Source organism: Triticum urartu, chromosome 7 (genome assembly GCF_003073215.2).
Source record: "Triticum urartu cultivar G1812 chromosome 7, Tu2.1, whole genome shotgun sequence".
Classification (NCBI taxonomy): domain Eukaryota; kingdom Viridiplantae; phylum Streptophyta; class Magnoliopsida; order Poales; family Poaceae; genus Triticum; species Triticum urartu.
Genome location: NC_053028.1, coordinates 166,039,314 through 166,056,231, shown reverse-complemented (window position 1 = coordinate 166,056,231; position 16,918 = coordinate 166,039,314). Strand labels below are relative to the sequence as shown.

At 48.0% G+C, this 16,918-nt stretch overlaps 1 protein-coding gene across 2 annotated transcripts; it reads right to left on the bottom strand.

Annotated features, from left to right (window-relative positions):
• Positions 1–3,448: 3,448 nt before the first annotated feature.
• On the bottom strand, positions 3,449–6,477 carry LOC125521253 (HIPL1 protein-like). 2 transcript variants are annotated; one of them, XM_048686318.1, is made up of 7 exons: positions 6,286–6,477; positions 6,046–6,203; positions 5,194–5,958; positions 4,895–5,111; positions 4,463–4,632; positions 4,142–4,383; positions 3,449–4,012 (listed from the first exon to the last, which is right to left on the bottom strand). In XM_048686318.1, exons 1-7 carry the CDS (start codon positions 6,386–6,388, stop codon positions 3,613–3,615), a joined length of 2,055 nt encoding a protein of 684 aa, XP_048542275.1. In that variant the 5' UTR covers positions 6,389–6,477; the 3' UTR covers positions 3,449–3,612. The 2 variants fall into 2 exon arrangements, with proteins under 2 accessions (XP_048542275.1, XP_048542274.1); XM_048686317.1 differs by having other exon boundaries at positions 6,046–6,413.
• Positions 6,478–16,918: the final 10,441 nt, after the last annotated feature.

The following is a 16,918-nucleotide window of genomic DNA, read 5'->3' as shown; positions in this document are numbered from 1 at the left end:
ATAAAAGCTACTTAATGGCCGACCGTTAGCGTGCGGAGTGACTTTAGGTCTCCTGGTCATCGGGTGGTTGGATCTTGGTCGAGTGGTTGCTTCTTGGTCGAGTGTCTTTGAGTCCGTCGAGTGAAACACCGCCAAGTCGATTGAAATGTGATTTCTTCTGGAGGTGTCCTTGGGTAGGTCAGTTTGGACAGGTCCATGACCCTACCCTAGGTACATAGCTTCATCAGAAGCTGCTTACATATTGGGCATTAAGATCTATAGAGATAGATCAAGATGCTTAATTGGACTTTCACAAAGCACATACCTTGACAAAGTTTTGAAGAAATTCAAAATGGATCAAGCAAAGAAAGGGTTCTTGCCTGTGTTACAAGGTGTGAAGTTGAGTAAGACTCAATGTCCGACCACCGCAGAAGATAGAGAGAAAATGAAAGATGTTCCCTATGCTTCAGCCATAGGCTCTATCATGTATGCAATGCTGTGTACCAGACCTGATGTGTGCCTTGCTATAAGTCTAGCAGGGAGGTACCAAAGTAATCCTGGAGTGGATCACTGGACAGCGGTCAAGCACATCCTGAAGTACCTGAAAAGGACTAAGGATATGTTTCTCATATATGGAGGTGACAAAGAGCTCATCGTAAATGGTTACATTGATGCAAGCTTTGACACTGATCCAGACGATTCTAAATCGCAAACCGGATACGTGTTTATATTGAACGGTGGAGCTGTCAGTTGGTGCAGTTCTAAACAAAGCGTCGTAGCGGGATCTACATGTGAAGCGGAGTACATAGCTTCTTCGGAAGCAGCAAATGAAGGAGTCTGGATGAAGGAGTTCATATCCGATCTAGGTGTCATACCTAGTTCATCGGGTCCAATGAAAATCTTTTGTGACAATACTTGTGCAATTGCCTTGGCGAAGGAATCCAGAATTCACAAGAGAACCAAGCACATCAAGAGACGCTTCAATTCCATTCGGGATTTAGTCCAAGTGGGAGACATAGAAATTTGCAAGATACATACGGATCTGAATGTTGCAGACCCACTGACTAAGCCTCTTCCACGAGCAAAACATGATCAGCACCAAGGCTCCATGGGTGTTAGAATCATTACTGTGTAATCTAGATTATTGACTCTAGTGCAAGTGGGAGACTGAAGGAAATATTCCCTAGAGGCAATAATAAAGTTATTATTTATTTCCTTATATCATGATAAATGTTTATTATTCATGCTAGAATTGTATTAACCGAAAACATAATACATGTGTGAATACATAGACAAACAGAGTGTCACTAGTATGCCTCTACTTGACTAGCTCGTTGATCGAAGATGGTTATGTTTCCTAGCCATAGACATGAGTTGTCATTTGATTAACGGGATCACATCATTAGGAGAATGATGTGATTGACTTGACCCATTCCATTAGCTTAGCACTTGATCATTTAGTTTGTTGCTATTGCTTTCTTCATAACTTATACATATTCCTATGACTATGAGATTATGCAACTCCCGTTTACCGGAGGAACACTTTGTATGCTACCAAACGTCACAACGTAACTGGGTGATTATAAAGGTGCTCTACAGGTTTCTCCGAAGGTACTTGTTGGGTTGGCGTATTTCGAGATTAGGATTTGTCACTCCAATTGTCGGAGAGGTATCTCTGGGCCCTCTCGGTAATGCACATGACATAAGCCTTGCAAGCATTGCAACTAATAAGTTAGTTGTGGGATGATGTATTACGGAACGAGTAAAGAGACTTGCCGGTAACGAGATTGAACTAGGTATTGAGATACCGACGATCGAATCTCGGGCAAGTAACATACCGATGACAAGGGGAACAACGTATGTTGTTATGCGGTCTGACCGATAAAGATCTTCGTAGAATATGTGGGAGCCAATATGAGCATCCAGGTTCCACTATTGGTTATTGATCGGAGACATGTCTCGGTCATGTCTACATAGTTCTCGAACCCGTAGGGTCCGCACGCTTAAAGTTTCGGTGATGATTGTATTATGAGTTTATGTGATTTGATGTACCGAAGGTAGTTCGGAATCCCGGATGAGATCGGGGACATGACGAGGAGTCTCGAAATGGTCGAGACATAAAGATCGATATATTGGACGACTATATTCGGATATCGGAAAGGTTCCGAGTGATTCGGGTATTTTCGGGGGTACCGGGGAGTTACGGGAATACGAGGAAGAAGTAATGGGCCTCATGCGCCAAGTGGTGGAAGAGAGGAGGCAGGGCGCGCGGCCTCCCTAGCCCAAACCGAATTGGACTAGGGGGTCGGCCCCCCTTTCCTCCTTTTTCCTCTTTCTCCTTCCTTCTCCTTCTCCTCCTTCCTTTCCTCCTTCTAGTAGGAGTAGGAAAGGGGAGTCCTACTCCTACTAGGAGGAGGACTCCTCCTCCTGGCGCGCACATAGATGGCCGGCCGGCCTCCCTCCCTTGCTCCTTTATATACAGGGGCAGGGGGGCACTCCTAGACACACAAGTTGATCAGTTGATCTCTCCCAGCCGTGTGCGGTGCCCCCCTCCACCATATTTCACCTCGGTCATATCATAGCGATGCTTAGGCGAAGCCCTGCGTGGGTAGCAACATCATCACTGTCACCACGCCGTCGTGCTGACGGAACTCTCCCGTGAAGCTCTGCTGGATCGGAGTTCGCGGGACGTCATCAGCTGAACGTGTGCTGAACTCGGAGGTGTCGTGCGTTCTGTACTTGGATCGGTCGGATCGTGAAGACGTACGACTACATCAACCGAGTTGTGCTAACGCTTCCGCTTTCGGTCTACGAGGGTACGTGGATAACACTCTCCCCTCTCGTTGCTATGCATCACCATGATCTTGCGTGTGCGTAGGATTTTTTTTGAAATTACTATGTTCCCCAACAACCGGGCTGTTTGGAAATCCTCATACCCATACCAAATATGGGGAGGATACGGGGATGTCCGGGCAGCCCTCCACGTAGGATGCAGCCCACCCAGATAATATTTTCTCCTTCTTTATTATTTCTCTCTCCATCTCAGTTAATCACATCCATTTGATCGGGCAATTTGAGGAGGATGTATGGGACATGCTTGCATACATGCACAAAATGGAGGGTCAAAATGAACAGGCCCGGTCATTGACCCGTATGTCTGCTGACGTTTGGAGATCAATGTTAGCCAATCGTTATTGTAGATGCTCTCACTTGCTTGCTGTAAAAATGGTTAACTAGAGTCAAGATCTTGGAGCTTCACATATCAACTCACTTACACTTTTGTTCTCACTTTGTGTTGAAGGGTTAACCAAGATGTGCTACGTTTGTCCCTAAAAAAAGATGTGCTACATTTGGAACCCATGTGTGTACCATTTGCTCAGAGTTTTATTGAACTCTCGGTGAAAATAATCCCACCGTCCGGGGATTACAACATTTTCCTTTAAGAAGCAATGTTTGCGCAATTGGGCCCTAATTCAATCCATTTTGTGCAATATTTGACTTATAATTTGATAAATACAATCTAAAAATTTACACGATCGCACACATAGAGAGAACCCAAAATATACAACATCAAAACACCACAACCATATGGCAACTTTGCAAAACATTCTGAACTGAAACGAATAGTTCTTCTCAAAATCCGAAGCTCAGCAAGACAAGTAACACTCCTGCCAACATCGTCGTTGGTAGGGTGAAAGCTTGTGCAATGAATGCCGAGCTTGGCGACGAGGTAGGCGGGGGCACCCCTTCTTGTGTGGAGCTCTTGATTGGGCATGCGTAGTTGCAACTGCTGGGATCGACCACCCTGTACACTCCCTTGCTGGTAAGCAAGTATAAGTCCTTGGCGTTGTCCTCGCCGAAGGAGAAGATGTAGCCCAACGACGGCAGCGGGCTCTTGGCCGCGACGTCGCACGGGATCGGTGACGTCTTGGAGCAGCCGAATGTCAGCGGCGTCACATTGTACACCCCGCTGTTCTCTGGCGTCTCGATCCCCGACCACATGGACTGCGCATACAGGTCCGCGTAAATGTACCTACACACACACGCAAGGACAAGATGAAATTAACACAATGCACACGCTTGTCACGGTCACAAATTATGCCATGAAATCAAGAACAAAATGAGGTGGTGAATGAAGTCGAACGAGGGCTGTAATTATTACCTGCCGTTGAGGCATGGGTTGGTCATGGAGCGGTAGACATAGCCGCCGATGATGGAGGCAGAGCCAACGTTGTTGTTGACGGTGTTGTGGGCGTAACCCATGACCGGCATGATGGCGTTGATGGAGTCGACCGAGGTGTTCCCACCGAGAGTTGACAACGCCGGGTAGGGCTGGGGGCCCTCGAACACGCGCCACCCGTAGTTCCCGCCATTCACCACTAGGTCGACTTCCTCATACAAAGACTGCAAACTCACATGGATTTCGTCACGAAATTAGTAACACGGATTGTGGTCATAAAAGCATGGGGATACGAGAGGTTACCTGGCCGACGTCGGCGCAGAAGAAGTAGGACGGCTTTGCGGAGTCGAAGCTGCAACGCCACGGGTTCTTGAAGCCCATGGCGAAGACCTCCGGCGCGAACTTGGGGTCCACGGAGAATGGGTTGTCCTTGGGGATACCATAGTTGCCCCAACTGGGAGTGCTGTTACCAGCTGCACGCAGTAGAAATTTGTATATGAAAAATTGGGCACTCTGACCGTTTGAATTTGAATATAAACGTGAACTATACACAGTTGCCATCAAATATAAAACAAGTGGTACTGATGGATTTCAGTTCAAGATCACTCTTCATTACAGTTTCAATTGCTATATTCATGTTCTTTTTCAAAAAAGTAAAATAAACTGGTGACTATCAAACTGGATGCATTATATATATTTTTTGGATAAAGTAAATTGAGTTTATAGTTGCCTTACTTGGCATGTCGTTGACGTCGATCCGGATGATCTTCCCGAGCAGGGTCCCCTTGTTCTGTGCGAAGTTCCACGGGTCGCCGACGCTGCCGCCGTCGCCCATCATGAAGTACATGTAGCCGTCTCCCGGGCTGAAGAGGATCTGCCCACCGTGATGGGTCGTGAACGGCAGCCCGAGCGTCATGATCCGCCTCGCCTCCGTCGGGTTTGCGGAGGTTGCCTGAGGCAACAAACGGCCGCGCATCAGCACCGAAGCAAATGCACACATCGCCGGACAAGAATTGACATGATGGCGTATGTACTTTCGAAGGCGAGCCGGAGGACGAATTGGCGGTGTACTCGGCGATCACGTTCTGGTACTGGCAGGGCTGCGCGCCGTTGTCGGCGCCGAGCTTGGACGGGTCGCAGCCGATGTCGGAGTTGCAGGCGCACCTGCCAGAGCACGATGCCGATTGCGTTTTGTCGCAGCTGTAGGAGACGAAGAACCGGCCGTTCTTATCGAAGTCCGGGTGGAAGGCCATGCCGAGGAGGCCGAACTCGTTGTCGAAGTGCACCTCGTCGGTAATGTCGAGGAACGGGTTGGCCAGGTCCAGCTCCAGCGGCTTGCCGGAGCCCTGCGGCGGCACGGTGGCAAGGAATACCTTGCCGGCCTGGTTGCTGAGGAACACGCGGTTGGAGCCGTCCGGGTGCGCCGCCATGTTGAGGTACGAGCCGTTGCTGACGCGCTCCAGACACATACCGTTCACCGGCGGCACGACGCGGGTCGCATTGAACGCCGCGGCCTCACCGTCGAAGCAGATGGACTCGCCGCCCAGCGCGCCGCAGAAGTCGCCCTCTGACTCCCACACCTCGGCGAGCTTCGGCGCCGATGCGCCACCCTTGGGCGGCTGGAACGGCGACGCCGGGATGGACACGTCCTTGCAGGTATCCCACACCTTCGCGCAGTACCCCGTCGCCGCGGCCACGCCGCTGACACGGCTCGACACGCCGGTGCTGTTGCATAGCAGTGGCACCGTCCGAGGGCTTGTCCCGACGGTGAAGAGCTCGCCGGCGTACGGGTTGCATCTCTGCAACAACAACATCCTCATTGTCTCAGTGGCAGAGCCTTCCATGCACATGGTAATTCAGTCCAGCGAGTGAGCAGGAAACCGTACCGCGCAAAGGATGGACTTGACGAGGTCGCCGCACGGCGTGCCTGAGATGTTCATGGCGGCAAACTGCCTCCGGACAGCGGCGTCGTCCGTCGTGTTGCAGCAAGCAGTGCCGTTGTAGCCGCAGAAGGAAAGGGACCCGTTGACCGCCCTCGGGAACGCTGCTCGACATGATCGAAGCATAATAATCACAAACTGCTCGGAGAAACAACACAAAGAAGCTGCAAGAAATCGACGGCATACTCGAGTCCATGCACAGTTTCGCGCCATGGCTGTCCTGGGCGGCGAGGAGGAGGACAACGGTGGCGATGGATAGTATCGCGGTCGCCATCGACGACGACCTCATGGTGCCTCGATCGGGAAGGAGGAGAAGATGGGAACTTGCTCAGGTAAGAAATGGGGCCGACGACTTTATGGAGGCTTGTGAGGAGGCAGGAGTTGACCAAAGATTGGGATTAGCAAGGCAATCAATGGACGACATGCTGGATAATGGAGGCTTGAGGAGGCAGGCGTTGACAAAATAATGAGATTTTTTTTCAGCCGACCAAACAATGGGATTAGCAAGACAATCAACGGACCACATGCTGGATAATGACAACTATGACCGTATTAAATTATAGGATATGGGCCATCCAAAGGAATCATGTGAGATGAGCATTACTCTGAACTATGAACTAAACTATAGCATATAAACTGCTGATGGATTAAATTAAACTAAACGATAAAGCTAAAGGACGAACGTTCCCAAATTATTTTGGATGAGGGTTGAATCAAACAACTAACTAGGCGCCCATATACGTGTGAACCACGTTCGAACTGAGTGAACCGGCGGTTGGGCCTAGTGGCGGACCATTATGTTATAGGGTGTCATTAAAAAAAATCACCAAGATAGTTTATGAGCGCATCTCCAACATGGATCCCTAAAATGGACCCGGTAGCCGTGCGTATAGTTAGGCTACTCAGGCCCTCCCCAATGCTTCATCTTGTACATATTCTAAGGCTGTCATGTAGGCCAAAAATCTGATGTGGCAAGGTAATAAAGAGGAGCGATGTGAGTTTGGTGACCCAAAAAGAACCAATGCAAGCACATGAACCTAGGCAAAATCAATTAAATGAAAGAAATCCACCAATAAATGGAATAGTTTAGTTGCTAAAGCATTAAATAAGGGGAGCTTAGCATCAACAAGTGAAGCATCTATGCATTGTGGACATTGCTAAACTTTTTAATATGGTTAGCACCTTATCTAAGCATTTATACATTGGAAGTGGCCTCATAGTGGGGAGTATCATATACTCCCTCCTTTCTGGTTTTGGGTTTATCTTAAAATTTTAGTTTTCCCATTTTATAAGTCTCAGTTTGATTGTTCTCCATCATATGTTCAAATTTTAAGGTGCAATAAATCATTGCATGCAAGTATTAAGAGAAAATTGACCAATGCATGTACTTTATGCATGCATGCATTGCAATTAATGCATTGATAAACACAATTTTTTGAGGAAAACAAGCGAATTAATTGAATGGTTTTGCAAACTATAAAAATTGTTCCATCACTCACCATCTACCTTGGTTGATGAGATTTTTGAATTGAGCCCTATAAACCGGAAAGGAGGTAGTACTAGTATCATGCACATGATACTAGTGTATGATACTACCTTCAGGCTAGCCATAGTGGGGGTAATATAACTATATCATGTACTTGGGACTCGTAAACATGCTTACGTGGCAGATAATTAAAGAAGAGAGAGGGTCATAGTAACATAGGTAGATACCGTAACATAATAAATGTTATGCTACTATGTGTCATGCATGACAATAAATGAGACCACCTATGATACTACTTTATGATAGTATGCATTATGGATGTAGTATCATACACGAGTATCATATGCATGATAATAGTATATGTTACTCCCCACTATGACCAGTCTCATAGTGCACAATATCATAGAGTAGTAGTATAATAGATGATCATATTTATTGTCATGCATGACACAAAGTACTAGCATAACATTTAACATGATACGGTATCTACCTGTGTTACTCTAACCCCTTCTCTTTTCTTCGATTCTCTGCCACATCAGTATGTTTGCTATTCCCGAGTGCATGATATCAGCTAAGATACCACCACTATGGCCAAACTTATATGGAGCCGGCCATCCAACCCTAGACATCAAACGCGGGGACACATTCCAAATGAAATTTAAAAAATCCGAACAAAATTCATGCAAACGGACGATTTTCAATTAAACATGACCAAATTCATTATATTATCGACACATTTCACCTAAACAAAAGTGAACGTCACTTTGTAACCTAGTCTAAATGTTTGCCGGCCGTGACAGTGTCCGTGTCACACATCCTGACTTCTCCAAGTCCGGCAAGCTCAGCGTCCTTGAGCCTAGGAAAGTGAAGTTGCTGGAGGCAAAAATAGGATGTGGGGCACAACCTACTTGAGACCCAAGACGTGCCGACGTCCCATGCCCTACTCTTTCTCGCTGGATTCCGCCGTGTCGACTATGTCGAACATAGACGGGCGAGCCTCATGGTCGTTGCGCTGGGGCGTGAACTGTGGAGGTGGCGCGGCCAACGCAGAGCAAGCGATGCCCGTGGTCGGATGCACCTCCTCTTCGTCTGCCTCCGCGTCGAGCTTGCGAATAGGGAATCTTTATCCGCCCATAGGACGCGCAACCGTCATCACTCGCAGTAGATGTTGCGCGCGTTGCACATGGACTGATATATCACACTACTAGGGAAAAACTTATACATAGAGGATTATCAGTAGTGTTGGTTAAAACTACGCGCTACTGCTACTTACCCGTAGCACAGGGTCACATAGGGCTCTACTGCTATTGTGCGCGGCTTCAGGAAAATGTGTTACTACTATAATTTCCACACTATTGCCGACATGCTAGGCATAGTAGTGGCGAGCTTGAAGAACACACGCTACCGCTAGTGTGTAGTAGTAGCGCGTCTTCGGGGAAGAGCGCTACTCCTAGGTTTGCACCTTGCAACATGGCAGGCCCCACATAGCAGTAGCGCGTGTTGCAGGAGCGCACTACTGCTATGTTTTTTAGCCCACGTTGCTGCTAAAAGTAAACCAAATAAATGAAGATAAAATAAACCAAAAAGAAAAAGAAAATAAAATGAAAACAAATAGAAAAGTAAATGAAAATGAAAATAAATAGAAACATGAGAAAGAAAAAAAGAAAATTTAAATAAAAATAAAATAAAAAGAAAAAATAAAGGAGAAAGGCATAGCAGTAGCGCTTGTTTTCAACAAGCGCTATAGCTAATGTAGAAGTAGCGCGTTCTGAAGACCCGCGCTATAGCTAAGTTTGACTTAGCCCTGCGCGGGCGTCCCTCCTTCCCTCAATTCCCCATTCTGTTCTCGGTCGCTCCTGCCGCCGTCTCCTGCATCCCTCGCCGCCGCTGCCTCCCTCGCCGTCTCCTGCCACCGTCGACGCCCCCAGGAGCCACCAGAGTCGCGCGCCCTCGATGGCACCGGAGCCGCCCTCGACGCCACTAGAGCCGCACACCCTCAACGCCACCAGAGCCGCCCTAGCCGCCACCTGAGCCACAGAGACTAGCGCCGATGCTGGCGAATTAGCCGGTATAGAACCGAAACCGAAGAGGATATGGTGCCCAAACCAGCTCGGCACTGCTAGACTGGTGGTCACGGCTGTGGACCCCGGCAATTTTGAGCCAACAAAGCCTGTGAAAGTGCGCATGTGCTCCGGCAATCAAGTAGGCTGCATCCTACGGGAAACTACCACCGTCAACGATGAAAAATTAAGGAAGATGCGAAATATGGAGCACTCACTCCTAAAGAAGCTGCACCGGAGATTCTTGTTCCCGGTTCGACATGAAATCGAATATACTCGACCATGGAAAGACCCGACAATGAAGAATATAAACAAGAGAGGAAATGGTATCTTCGTTTGCTGAACAAGGCAGTCAAAGCAGAGGTAGCTGCCGCAAGAGAGGAAATGGTATTTTCATTTGCTGCCTTGATTTCGGTTGTCATCAATTGGACCAAGCAAAATCCAGATAAAGAGGTAGCAGACTCTCCCCTTCCCAGCTTCGTCGGGAGAAGCTCGTTTAGCATTGCACCAGCACCTGCTCACGCAACTGCGCCTGCTCCGACACCTGCTCCCGACTCTGGCGTGCTCGGCGGGGCTTCGTCTTTGGCTGAGCTCGACTCCCTCACGGTAACTACCTGTCACACCAACCCTCTTCAATATATGTATGATCTCCCATTTCCATTGCCTTTATGTAGGATTGAAAGTAGGTCTAGGGGGGTTATTAGACTACTTGACCAAATAAAAATCTAACCTTTTCCCAATTTTAGTTGTGGGCAGATTTTAGCAATTAGCACAAGTCAAGCAATCAACCTACACATGCAATTCGAAGAGTGTAGCAGCCGAAAGTAAAACATTGCATATGAAGGTAAAGGGAAGGGTTTGGAGAGTGAAAATTCAATGGAGACATGGATATTTTTGGCGTGGTTCCGGTAGGTGGTGCTATCGTACATCCATGTTGATGAAGACTTCAACCCACGAAGGGTAACTGTTGCGCGAGTCCACGGAGGGCTCCACCCACCAAGGGTCCACGAAGAAGCAACCTTGTCTATCCCACCAGGGCCATTGCTCACGAAGGACTTGCCTCACTCGGGTAGATCTTCACGAGGTAGGCAATCTCCTTGCCCTTACAAACTTCTTGGTTCAACTCCACAATCTTGTCGGAGGCTCCCAAGTGACACCTAACCAATCTAGGAGAAACCACTCTCCAAAAGGTAATAGATGTTGTGTTGATGATGAACTCCTTGCTCTTGTGCTTCAAATGATAGTCTCCCCAACACTCAACTCTCTCTAACATATTTGGATATGGTGGAAAGATGATTTGCATGGAAAGCAACTTGGGGAAGGCTAGAAATCAAGATTCTTGTTGTTGGATTGGAATATCTTGATCTCAACACATGAGTAGGTTGTTCTCTCTCAAAAAATGTAGGCTGATAGTGTAGGAATGTTTTGATGGCTCTCTCACATATGGAGAAGGGGGTGGAGGAGTATTTATAGCCTCCACCCAATATCCAACCATTACACACATCTGACCCAACTCAGTCAGACCAAATAGATGAACTCGGTGAGACCGATTTAGTTCAAAATGTGAACGCTGGGAATCTCGATGCGACCGAGTGGAACAACTTGGTGGGACCGGTGTGCTAGGGCTTAGGGCAAACCTCATCTCGGTGTTGCCGATTGCATCAACTCGGTGAGATCGAAGTGAAGTGATACGTCTCCAACGTATCTATAATTTTTGATTGTTCCATGCTATTATATTATCCATCTAGGATGTTTTATATGCATTTATACGTTATTTTATATGATTTTGGGACTAACCTATTAACCTAGAGCCCAGTGCACGTTTCTGTTTTTTCCTTGTTTTTGAGTTTTATAGAAAAGGAATACCAAACGGAGTCCAATTGACATGCCAATTTTTGATGATTTTTTATGGACCAAAAGAAGCCCCCGGAGTAAAATAGTTGGGCCAGAAGAGTCCTGTGCCATCCACGAGGGTGGAGGGCGCGCCCTACCCCCCTAGGCGCGCCCCCTGCCTCGTGGATGACTCGGAGACCCCCCTGACGTGAGACCGACGCCAAAAATTCCTATAAATATAGAAACCCCCGAAAATAAACCTAGATCGGGAGTTCCACCGCCGCAAGCCTCTGTAGCCACCAAAAACCAATCGGGACCCTGTTCGGGCACCCTGCCGGAGGGGGGAATCATCACCGGTGGCCATCTTCATCATCCCGGCGCTCTCCATGACGAGGAGGGAGTAGTTCACCCTCGGGGCTGAGGGTATGTACCAGTAGCTATGTGTTTGATCTCTCTCTCTCTCTCTCGTGTTCTTGATTTGGCACGATCTTGATGTAACGCGAGCTTTGCTACTATTGTTGGATCTTATGATGTTTCTCCCCCTCTATATCCTTGTGATGAATTGAGTTTTCCCTTTGAAGTTATCTTATTGTATTGAGTCTTTAAGGATTTGAGAACACTTGATGTATGTCTTGCATGGGATACCTGTGGTGACAATGGGGTATTCTATTGATTCACTTGATGTATGTTTTGGTGATGAACTTGCGGGTTCCGTGACCTTGGGAATCTATGCATAGGGGTTGGCACACGTTTTTGTCTTGACTCTCCACTAGAAACTTAGCGGCACTCTTTGAAGTTCTTTGTGTTGGTTGAATAGATGAATGTGAGATTGTGTGATGCATATCATATAATCATACCCATGGATACTTGAGGTGACATTGGAGTATCTAGGTGACCTTAGGGTTTTGGTTGATTTGTGTCTTAAGGTGTTATTTTACTATGAACTCTAGGGCTGTTTGTGACACTTATAGGAATAGCCCAATGGATTGATCAGAAAGAATAACTTTGAGGTGGTTTCGTACCCTACAATAATCTCTTCGTTTGCTCTCCGTTATTAGTGACTTTGGAGTGACTCTTTGTTGGATGTTTAAGGATAGTTATAGGATCTAATTATGTTATCCTTGTTGAGAGAATTTGCACTAGTGAAAGTATGAACCCTAGGCCTTGTTTCCTAGCATTGCAATACCGTTTTCGCTCACTTTTATCATTAGTTACCTTGCTGTTTTTATAATTTCAGATTACAAAAACCTATATCTACCATCCATATTGCACTTGTATCACCATCTCTTCGCCAAACTAGTGCACCTATATAATTTACCATTGTATTGGGTGTGTTGGGGACACAAGAGACTCTTTGCTATTTGGTTGCAGGGTTGTTTGAGAGAGACCATCTTCATCCCACGCCTCCCACGGATTGATAAACCTTAGGTCATCCACTTGAGGGAAATTTGCTACTGTTCTACAAACCTCTGCACTTGGAGGCCCAGCAACGTCTACAAGAAGAAGGTTGTGTAGTAGACATCAAGCTCTTTTCTGGCGCCGTTGCCGGGGAGGTTAGTGCTTGAAGGTATATCTTTAGATCTTGCAATCGAATTGTGGGAGTCCTAGATTAGGGGGTCTCCGGACAACCGGACTATCTCCATTGGCCGGACTGTTAGACTATGAAGATACAAGATTGAAGACTTCGTCTCGTGTCCGGATGGGACTCTACTTGGCGTGGAAGGCAAGCTAGGCAATGCGGATATGTGTATCTCCTCCTTTATAACAAACCTTGTGTAACCCTAACCCTCTCCGGTGTCTATATAAACAGGAGGGTTTTAGTCCGTAGGACGACAACAACTACAACATACAATCATACCATAGGCTAGCTTCTAGGGTTTAGCCTCTCCGATCTCGTGGTAGATCTACTCTTGTACTACCCATATCATCAATATTAATCAAGCAGGACGTAGGGTTTTACCTCCATCAAGAGGGCCCGAACCTGGGTAAAACATTGTGTCCCCTGCCTCCTGTTACCATCTGCCTTAGACGCACAGTTCGGGACCCCCTACCCGAGATTCGCCGGTTTTGACACCGACATTGGTGCTTTCATTGAGAGTTCCTCTGTGTCGTCGCCATTAGGCTTGATGGCTCCTACTATCATCGATGGCGATGCAGTCCAGGGTGAGACTTTTCTCCCTGGGCAGATTTTCGTGTTCGGTGGCTTTGCATTGCGGGCGAATTCGCTTGGCCATCTGGAGCAGATTGAAAGTTACGCCCCTGGCTACCAGGTCAGGTCTGGAAGCTTAAAGTACACGGCCGATATCCGTGGATACTTGATCCTCAACGGATTCGAGCCTCTGCCTTGTGCGTCACACGGTCATGATGAGTACGATTTAGCTCTACCATCGGATAGTGTTCAAGAGATCGCACAGGCAGCCGCTCCGACCCTCAATTCGGAGCCAGGTGCGCCTTCCGCGGACGGGTGGATGGACCCCGCCACGGAAGCCTTACCTTAGCGGCGATCGAGCCGAACATCGACCTTACCTTGCATGAGAGCCGTGTTGTTAAATTTCCGGATCCTTCTCCGGCCACGGACTCCGAACTGCCTGCGCCCGTTCCTATCGAATCCGATTGGGCACCAATCATGGAGTTTACCTCCACGGATATTTTTCAGCACTCGCCCTTTGGCGACATACTGAACTCATTAAGGTCTCTCTCCTTGTCAGGAGGATCCTGGCCGAACTATGTCCGGCAGGACTGGGATGCGGACGACGAAGAAATTCGCGGCCCACCCACCACCCACTTAGTAGCCACTGTCGATGACTTAACCGACATGCTCGACTTCGACTCCGAAGACATCGACGGTATGGACGACGATGCGGGAGACGTAGAGGAACCACTGCCCACAGGGCATTGGACGCCCACTTCACCACATGACGTATACATGGTGAACACACCAAAAGAAAATGACGACGAGGAACGGAAGGATGCAACGAAGGGTTGTCCCCTCGAGAAGCAGTCAAAGCGGCGGCGTAAACGCCACTCCAAATCCCGCCTCGACAGAAACAACGATCATACAGACCCAGCGTTAGAGTAGGGGGAACCATTGCCGGACCACGGCAACACGAAGGATCAAGCCGAACAACCTGACTCTGTCAAAAATAATAGTCCGGACGAATTCACACCGGACAGACACCCGGAGCAACAGAATGCCCGTCAAAGGCTTGTTTCCACCGCGAGGAGTCTAAAAAAGCAGAAGCAAAGACTCAAGGCTGCACAAGACACACTCGAAATCAGATGGAGCAAAGTACTCAACGCAGCAACGAAGTACGGCGGTAATCGCCCCACCAAGAGCTACCCGAAGCGGAAGTTGCTACCCGAATTCGATGAGGAGGCCTTAGATCCCCCCAGCCAAAAATTAAAACGGCCACCTAGCCGGATAGACGACCTCACGGCCAACATAGAGCGGCAAGCAATGCCGCACATAAGCCAATACGCGATGCACGCGAGGGCTCGCATCAAAAGGACGGCGCAACCAGATCCATCTATGGACCACGCAGGCATGCTCCAGCATACGATGCAACACAACAAACATCCGAACACTATGGTACACCCAGATACAGGGGTGCCGCACACCCCCTATGTTTCACCGACGAGGTACTGGACCATGAATTTCCAGAGGGATTCAAACCCGTAAACATAGAGGCATACGACAGAACAATAGACCCTGGGGTCTGGATTGAGGACTATATCCTCCATATCCATATGGCTCGAGGAGATGATCTCCATGCCATTAAGTATTTACCCCTCAAACTCAAAGGGCCAGCTCGGCACTGGCTTAAAAGCCTCCCCGAAAGCTCCATTGGAAGCTAGGAAGAGCTCGAAGACGCTTTTCGGGCAAATTTTCAAGGGACTTATGTCCGACCTCCGGACGCGGACGATTTGAGTCATATAACTCAACAACCCGGAGAGTCAGCCCGAAAGCTTTGGAACAGGTTCCTTACTAAAAAGAACCAAATAGTCGACTGTCCGGACGCCGAAGCCTTGGCAGCTTTTAAGCATAGTGTCCGTGACGAATGGCTTGTCAGACACCTCGGCCAAGAAAAGCCGAGAACAATGGCAGCATTAACAAGCCTCATGACCTGCTTTTACGCGGGTGAGGATAGTTGGCTAGCCAGATGCAGCACCAGCAACCCCAGTACATCCGAAGTTAGAGATGGAAACGGGAAATCACGGCGCAACAACAATAATAAACACCGGAATAAAGAAGACATCACGAAGAGCACTGCAGTAAATGCCGGATTCAAAAGCTCTCAGCCAAGTCAGCAAAAGTCGCCCTCTAAAGGCGCCAGAGACGAACTGTCCAGCCTAAACAAAATTCTGGACCAAGTATGTCAGATCCATAGCACCCCCGGTAAACCTGCTAATCATACCCAGAGAGAATGTTGGGTCTTCAAGCAGTCCGGCAAGCTCAACGCCGTACACAAGGGGGAAGATACACCAAGCAAAGACGATGATGAGCCTCTCAAGCAAGACACTAGGGAACAACAAAAATTTCCACCAGAAGTCAAAACAATAAACGTGTTACACGTGATAAAGGGGAGAAACAAAGCGACACTCCCAGATAAATATGCCCAAGGGCCTATCACCGCGGAGTCCTGCCACTGGTCGTTTCAACCGATCACTTTTGACCATCGGGATTACTCAGCAAGTATCCGGCGTGCAGGATGGGCTGCCCTGGTATTAGACCCAATAATTGACGGATACCACTTTACACGAGTCCTGATGGACGGTGGCAGCAATTTAAACCTGATATACCAGGATACAATCCGCAAAATGGGGATAGACCCAACGAAAATTTGCCTAAGCAATACTACCCTTAAAGGAGTAACGCCAGGCCCAGGGGCTCATTGCACGGGCTCCCTGTTACTAGAGGTTATATTCGGCTTCCCCGATAACTTCCGTAGTGAACATTTAACATTCCACATTGCTCCGTTCCAAAGTGGCTATCAAGCACTACTTGGACGTGAAGCTTGAGTATTCTATAGTCTCACCTAAATAGCTTGGCGTAATCATGGTCATAGCTGTTTCCTGTGTGAAATTGTTATCCGCTCACAATTCCACACAACATACGAGCCGGAAGCATAAGAAAGTGCGATGCCTTGGCAGCCGCACACTAAAAAGGGCCTCACCAGCTAAAGCATTTGATAGGTCATCAAGACCACGGACACGGTTAGACGAGTCCAGCGCAGCCATATGTAATCACACAGGTTTGACAAGCCACACCCCTATTACAAACACAAGGGGCTCAACGCGCGCAGACAAGTGGCAATTTTTACTCATCTTGAATTATACATGGTTTCTTCAAACCTACCTTCTTGCACGACAAATTTTCACCTAAGTTTCTCGCTTTTACAGATGACCATCGTGCTACACCCGTCCAGGATACGGCACAATG

What these genes read in the sequence shown, in the direction of transcription:
- LOC125521253 (XM_048686317.1), bottom strand. Translation starts at nt 6,312, where the DNA reads ATGGCGCGAAACTGTGCATGGACTCGAGTATGCCGTCGATTTCTTGCA. An exon ending in TCTGCGCCGACGTCGGCCAG is followed by an intron (nt 4,384 to 4,462) that starts GTAACCTCTCGT and finishes GTGAGTTTGCAG; the next exon opens with TCTTTGTATGAGGAAGTCGA. An exon ending in AACCCATGCCTCAACGGCAG is followed by an intron (nt 4,013 to 4,141) that starts GTAATAATTACA and finishes GTGTGTGTGTAG; the next exon opens with GTACATTTACGCGGACCTGT.